The following is an 8,074-nucleotide window of genomic DNA, read 5'->3' as shown; positions in this document are numbered from 1 at the left end:
TTTTTGAGCAGTAAAAACACATGTAAGTGACTAAATGCATGATAGTAGGTCCAGTGCCGTGCTGTGGAAAACAAAAAGCAGTAACATCTCCATGGAGACAAATAATGTCTCTTGAACAGCATTTGTTATGTCTGTTTGTCCTTAGCTCTTCAAACATGTCTCACTCTGTTTTGCAGCTTGTCTGTGAAAATAGTTTATGTTAGGATCATACAGTTTCATTTGCTCATGTACACTGCCCCTAATAAATGAAAAATTAAAAAAAATCCCAGTCCTGTCTGTGTCTACGTTTACATACACACTCACTATCAGTGTTGAGGAGTAACAGATTACATGTAACAAAGTTAACTGTATTCAGTTACAGTTACTGTTTCAGTGAGTGGTAATTGGATTACAGTTACTTTGTTGAAATAAATGGATTACAGGGCGGTATTTTCCTGTTTTCACATTTTGGGCTATATCCTTTTTTTTTTTTTTTTTTTTTTTTCCGGTAATTCTACTCATTGCCAGACACTAAACCAGGTCTAAACCCAGGTCCAAACCAGGTCTAAACCAGGTCTAAACCAGGACTAAACCATTTCTAAAACCAGGTCTAAACCAGGTCTAAACCCAGGTCTAAACCAGGACTAAACCCAGGTCCAAACCAGGTCTAAACTAGGTCTAAACCAGGACCAAACCCAGGTCCAAACCAGGTCTAAATCAGGTCTAAACCAGGACTAAACCCAGGTCCAAACCAGGTCTAAACCAGGTCTAAACCAGGACTAAACCAGGTCTAAAACCAGGTCTAAACCAGGTCTAAACCAGGTCCAAAACCAGGACTAAACCAGGACTAAACCAGGACTAAACCAGGTCTAAACCAGGTCTAAACCCAGATCCAAACCAGGACTAAACCAGGACTAAACCAGGTCTAAAACCAGGTCTAAAACCAGGTCTAAACCAGGACTAAACCAGGACTAAACCAGGTCTAAACCAGGTCTAAAACCAGGTCTAAACCAGATCTTAACCAGGACTAAACCAGGACTAAACCAGGTCTAAAACCAGGTCTAAAACCAGGTCTAAACCAGGTCTAAACCAGGACTAAACCAGGAATAAACCAGGTCTAAATCATGCTGCGTGGACCAAGTCTCCTCTTCTATCAATAATATTTTTAATTTGGGTAAGTAAAGTCTGGGCTTTTTATTGTCTTTTAGCAGACAAAACATATCCAAGATTTCTTCGTCTTTGCTTCTCTACAGCAAATCAAGTAATCCAAAGTATTCAGATTACATTCCTCACCTGAGGTAATTTAATGGATTACGTTACAAACTACATTTTGGGGTATGTAATCTGTAATCTGTAGGGGAATACATTTTAAAAGTGACCTTCCCAACACCGCTCACTATGCTCAGAGGCATATCATAATTTGCCATTGACATTAACTTCTGCTCTACATTATCCTGGTGTTTTGTATTTTGCCATTTTGTACAGGAACCAATATAAAAACATTAATAACAGACCAGTCAAGTGCCTTCTTTCCCCAAGGTCACTTCCTGCTAGTGACAGCAACAGGTTTGATTGACAGCGTTGCAAAGCACCACGTTCACTGCCAATCCAGTGGTGCGACTCGGAAGGGGCCTTCAACAACCTGGCTCCTGACTGGATTTTCAGTTTCAGTACACCATCAGAATTCCAAATAATGAACTCAGCTCCAAATGAGTTACAACTGTATTGGCTTCATTTGACTGGAGCCAGATGCTATGGATGACATCACTGTCCCCTCAGTCCACTTCTCTACAGCCGACAGTCTAATGATCAAAACACTGCAACACATAAAGCATGTTCGAGGTGGAAGGACAATAACTTATATCTTTGCTGGTCCTGAATGAGTGAGTTCATGTATAGAGACATGTTAGATATTTTCCTGGCTAGTTAGTTGAATGATTCTGCTATATCAATAAAAATCACAGGGTTAGCGCACATGCATTTTAGAAACCAAAGGAAATCAGAGCTTTGGTGTACTTTTCCACATCTAAACATAGTGTGCGACTTTGTGCTCTTGTTTTTCGCTTTACCTTTCACCTGCTGTATGATCTCTTTTGACGGATGAACATAAGACTGTTCTTACACCTCTGATCTAACCACACAGAAGTTTCCACCGCTCTCATGAGCAGTGCAACATGGCTGCTTGTTGAAACTGCTGTGGTCGGCCCAGAGAAAGCCTTCCTTTGTTTTCAACTGTCACATCTCTTAAGTAACTTGATCTCTTGAGTAGCTTGAGCTTCTACTGATCTTGACACAACATGAACACATCCTCTACATTCCCCAGGAAGACTGAAGAGTCTAGGTAGCGTTACTTTCAAAGAGCAGGTCATCAAGACCTCTGCCTTTGACTGCCACCCAGACACTGAGAGGCTGCCTCAGCATGACCTCGTCATTCATTCAGACAAGCCTAAAAAAATATAATCAAAGCATCTGCCCCTCATTGTTACTTCTGTGAGTGGGCTGAGGCTCTAGCACGTGGCCCTGGCTTGTGCCAAACCGGTGATGTCGATGTTTTTTTCTTGTCCATAGAACACACAACTGCTCTTGCCCTGACTTCACCTTCACTTTGGTCTGGTTTGTCATGGTGAACTCAACCATGAGGCAATCAGTATCACAGTGTAAAAATGAACTAAATCTAAAATAATGACATACAGAAAAGCAAAATATGTCTTTGTTTAAAGTACCAACAAAAGCAGTGGTGCTCAAAAGTGACTGCTCACTCTGGTTCCAGAAGTGAATTTTCCATACATTTTTCTCATAGGCTTTTCGAAAAAAAAAAAAGTATAAGATTTCAGAGACATCATGGAGGCTTAAACAGATACATGTTAACTAATATCCATAACTTTTTACGTTCAAAAAAGCTATTTAAAAGTAAGGATTCTGCTACATGTTTTAATAACTTGGCGATTTATAAAGTTTCGAAGTTATAAATTTTTTTTTGTTTGTTTGTTTTTTTCATAAAATCTAAGTTTAGCTCCATTACTAACAGCACTAACAGGGAAATTAGACCCGCTGGTGCTGCAGGGAGATACAACTCATTGCAAGTGTTCCAATTTAAGTTGCACTAGAGTTTCTACCTGGGTTAAGTTGATGCATATCTGTCAAGCACATGCACAACATCATTATAGATGCCTGAATATGTGCACCCAATCAGCAGCACTCTATAAATATGTGTCATCCAATCAGAAAGCTCCACTCTCACACATATATATATCCTTCCTCTGCCCACATCAACTTAACAAACCCTCTGGTCCGTGACAATGGTGATCTTGAACACTGTCATCATCACTGTGCTCTGGACTCTGTGTAAGTACGAGGAACACTGCAGAACTAACCAGATCTTTACATACACTTGTGTACAACATTTGTTTTGTATTTCAGGTGCGTCTGAGCCACATCAAGTCCAGCAGCTTGAAAGTTTCCAAACTGCAAAACTCGGTGAGACTGTGGTGATCAAATGTTCAACCAGAAGTGCATGGAACAGTAGAGCGTGGTACAAACTGGACACCAACAGGAGTCTACAACTGCTCACAACAACAGTAAATCTCCCTGAGACAAAAGCTGTAAATCATTATTTAGTTCAAAGTTCTTCTGATGAAACCACTTTGACCATAATGAACATGACAGCAGAGGATGTCGGCACGTACTACTGTGGAATAGTTGAACCATTTTATATTAGCTTTGGATCAGGCACTGTTCTGAAGTTTGAAGGAGAGTCAAAGCTCATGCAGTCTGTGCTCCAGAGTCCAGACTATATCAGAGTGCAGCCAGGAGACTCTGTGACTCTCAGCTGTTCATTTAACACCAGCCTCTGCTCTAAAGATCACATCAGTGTCACCTGGATTAAAGGTTCTGCTTCTGAAACGATTTCCTGGAACAATATCAATGAGGTTGTGTGTGACATACACTCAAACACTGAAGAAACTTCATGTGTTCATAACATGACCTTGGCCAACATCACATCTACAGCAGATGGAATCTACCTGTGTGTGGTGACTGTCTGTGGACACATGCAGACGGGGACAGGGACCAGGATGCTTGTGCCCGGTAAGAAAAAAAAAAAAATGTTAAAGAACAAATATTTTGCATTCTTGGCTTTATTTGCATTTTAAACTTTTGCTCACCTTTGATAGTTTCACATAAAAAAAATAAAAAAAACATTTGGAAAATGGATTCGGAATTTAGACTTTGTTTCATTAATACTCGTTTCATTAATCCACTAATTATAGTCGTCTTCTCCGAGGATTCAAAAATGCTGTTATATTGTCATACTGCCATTTCAGTTGTGTCCAGTGTTGGGGAAGTTACTTTGAAAAAGTAGTTTTTGCTCGTTACTCATGACTTCTTTAAGAAAAGGAATGCCTTGCTTTACTTAGTTATCCTCTATGGAAAGTTACTTTTTACGTTACATGGTACTTTGGTAACTTTTTGGTAAACTCTATCGGCTCGAGGTAAAGGTGGCTTGACGCTACTGGCTTAGTGCTTTACAGCTCCTGCCTCCCGGACATTGCTGCATCCTGGGGCCGTTGGATCAATACCCCCTGCACCCTCTCAGCCCCTGGCTGGGGACGGCGCCCCCTGCTCCCGGCACGACTGTCGACCGGGGTGGACTGTCCTCAGTGCTGCTGCCAGGGTGGGGATCTGCCCGTGTGCACAGAAAAGTAACACTGCGCCGAATTGATAAAGGAACTACTTTTCGTTACCAAATTTTCAGTTGTTTTTTACCTGAAAAAAAGTAGTTACTTTACTGTAAGATGTTACACCCTATACTGGTTGTGTCATAGATAAAAAGATACAAACTTTATACCATTTTTACGCCCATAAACCATCTCTGGTTTACTGCTAGGAAAAATCATTTGTAAATTTGATTAACCTACTCATTTACTGAAAATACCTACTCATTAGCACATGTTTAATAATCATTTACACACATGGACAGGACAAAAAAGGGTCATTATAAATAAAACATTCATAAATGTTGAATTTAGGAACATCTACAAACAGTTTATAAATGTTTATTAATCATTAAGTACTCATGTACTAATACTGACATATTTGTATCTTTTAGTAAATGATTAGTTTATGGTTAATAAGCATTTGCAAATGATGTGCAGGTATGTCTTATTATAAATGTATATGTTATCAAAGTACAAACTACAATCTGTCTTCTCTGAGTCTTTCTTCTTGCTTTATTAAAAAAAAAACGACCTGCACATCGTTTTAAACCAGGGGTGTGGAAGATGTTTCAATGTGAACTGTAGCCCAACCCACTTCGTCCTTTCTACTACTTCGATACTGCACTATGAATGTGCTTGCTCCCACATTTCCCATCGATTTCTGCCTTTTTATTGCTGTGTTGTCACTCTTGAAAATGCACATTGACAGAGAATCAACTGTCTGGTAGAGTGTGGAACAGTTCCTCCATGAATGTTCCTCATTGAACCAAAGTGCCCCAGTCAGTAACTTCTCTATTACTTTTTACCCAACAAATGAAAATTAATAAAAAGCATAGGTTATATCTTTCAGTCCCTTTTTTTCTCATTTATCTACATTTAAAATAGACTGCATAATATAACGGCCATTTATCTCAAACAAATACAAATCAGGGGCAGGTTCTTAAAGCTAACAGACTATTCAAGGTGTAGTTATTATAAAGTGTAACCTTCTTTTTTTCTGTTTGTAGACGGTGGCCTCTCTGAGTTTGGCCTTAGCTCGACTGTCATCATCTTGACTGTGCTGAACGTTGTTTTCTGTGTGGCTGTGGTCGTTCTGGTGTGGGTGGTTTACAGCTACAGGAAGAATCAACATACAGGTACTGACCACATTTACATCACAAACACACGAGAATTCTATTGATCTCACACTGTCTGTATGTACATGCACACAAACATCAACTCATTCTGTGTTTTCTACTGAATTCTGGAGATAACAGATAACAGTTAATTACAGTTACATATTGCATGAGAACTAAAAATAATTTTTCTGACTATACATCGCTCTGGAGTATAAGTCGCACCAGCCAAAAAAATGCATAATGAAGAAGAAAAAAACATATAAGTCTCACCTGATTATAGAGACCACGCTTTCTGACACAAGGCAACACATTTCATTCCAAAATGCCTTGATAGTTTTGAGATTTCATTGCATCTTGCACAGATTCAAGACACTCTGTGCCAGATGCAGCAAAACAGCCCCAGAACAAAACCAAGCCTCCTCCGTGCTTCACAGTAGGGACAGTGTTCTTTTCTTGGCGTGTTTCATTTTTGTGTCTGTGAACATAGAGCTGATGTGTCTTGCCAAAGAGCTCCGGTTTTGTCTCATCTGTCCAAAGAACATTCTCCCAGAAGCTTTTTGGCTTGTCAATATGCATTTTTTTTAAATGATTTGCTCTCAGCAGTGGTGTCCTCACATGAAGTCCACTTTGGCTCAAACAGTGATGGATGGTGTGATCTGACACTCATGTACCTTGCCCTTCGAGTTCACATTTAATTTGTTTGGAGGTTGTTCTGGGCTCTTTGGTTTCATTCGTATGATCCATCTCTTCAATTTGTCATCAATTTTCCTCTTGCGGCCGTGTCCAGGGAGGTTGGCTTCAGTCCTTTGGACCTTAAACTTGTGAAGAACATGTGTAACTGTAATCACAGGAACATCACGCTGCTTGGAGATGGTCTTATTGTCTTTATCTTTAACCTGCTTGTCTATCATTTTCTTTCTAGTCTCCTGACACAGTTCTCTTCTTCTCTTTCTCTGGTCCATGTTCAGTGTTGTGTCCATTATGTCTCCAAACACAATGGCACATGTTGCCCTTTACACAGACAGACTGACTGAGGACAAGTTTGAAGAACCTGTGATGCAGATTAGAAACACACCAAAGTTTAACATGTCCCTATTGTTCAGTTACTTACAATCTTTTCTAGGGGAACCATCATTTTTGTCCAGGCCAGATTCATTAGTTTTTTGTTTTTTTTAAATAATTCTGTTGAACAACAATTTAAAAACAGTGTCTGATTTTCATTGGTTATTTTTCAGGATTTTTTATTTTTATTTTTATTTTTTTATTGCTTTTCTTAATTTCAAGTTATTCCACCATTGCTGATTTTTCTTTCATTACCAGAGGATTACCAACAATTTTGTCCACGACTGTATAAGTCGCACCGGAGTATAAGTCACAGGACCACTCAAACCATGACAAAAAGTGTGACTTATAGTCCGAAAAATATGTTCTTTTGTTTTTATTTATTATTATTAACAACAAAGTCAGATGTCTTTCTGCTTATGGTACTTCTGATTTATGATTTGTTTAAAACATTTCAAAGGGTCCAGAAATCTGAAATAGCCTGTTCACACCAGTGCAAGTAGACAAAAATTACAAAGAAAATTTGAAAGATTGAAAGGTCAGTTTTATTTTTGTAGCACATTTATAACAGTCTATGGTGTGAAACGTGGTGTACAGTTCAAAATGATGATTACAGAAAAACTACAATCAGAGAAAAGACACAACATAGCAAATAAAACAGTTACTCTAAAAATCTGCTATTTACAATTTACAGGCCCTGGACCTGATTTATTTCCATGTATTTGAGCAAAATGTGTCTTGTTCCATTGCAGATATTTTGTATAAGCAGCTCTGGAGGTCAAAGGTCAACTGCTGGACATTTGCATCTAATTATAAAGTGTTTTACTGTCTGATAATGAGAAAGTGTGTGCTAGCATGTTAGTTGTTTTATTGTTGCTTTGCTCTAGTTATCTGGCCATGTAATGTACTCACAGTAACATCAAAGTACATTTTCATTCTGTCTGTTCTAGAAGATTCCAGCCCTGGATCCAGTGGTTCGAATGGTGAACAGGTAACTGTGTTCTTTTTCCTTTGATTGTGTATTTGTGAAGTATTTATTCACTGAGGGTTTGCATTGCTTTTTGCAGGTTGAAGGAGAGGTTCTTTATACAGGGCTGAATGTGTTGTCCTGGAGCGCCCCCCACAGGTCAAACACAGTACTGCCAAGACAGGACACAGTGGTTTACTCTCAAGTGAAGAACCAGCAGGACTGAACTGTAG

At 39.1% G+C, this 8,074-nt stretch overlaps 1 protein-coding gene across 1 annotated transcript; it reads left to right on the top strand.

Moving 5' to 3' along the window:
• The first annotated feature begins 3,274 nt into the window (after nucleotides 1–3,274).
• On the top strand, nucleotides 3,275–8,074 carry LOC129409827 (uncharacterized). The gene is made up of 5 exons (XM_055156611.1): nucleotides 3,275–3,324; nucleotides 3,400–4,065; nucleotides 5,702–5,830; nucleotides 7,825–7,865; nucleotides 7,942–8,074. The coding sequence occupies exons 1-5, from the start codon at nucleotides 3,279–3,281 to the stop codon at nucleotides 8,065–8,067; spliced, it is 1,008 nt and encodes a 335-aa protein (XP_055012586.1). The 5' UTR covers nucleotides 3,275–3,278; the 3' UTR covers nucleotides 8,068–8,074.

The sequence above is a fragment of the Boleophthalmus pectinirostris genome, unplaced genomic scaffold (genome assembly GCF_026225935.1).
Source record: "Boleophthalmus pectinirostris isolate CB_2022bp ecotype Guang Dong unplaced genomic scaffold, ASM2622593v1 HiC_scaffold_20, whole genome shotgun sequence".
Lineage (NCBI taxonomy): Eukaryota > Metazoa > Chordata > Actinopteri > Gobiiformes > Gobiidae > Boleophthalmus > Boleophthalmus pectinirostris.
The sequence above is the reverse complement of the archived record's forward strand: the minus strand, read 5'-3'. Positions and strand labels throughout refer to the sequence as shown.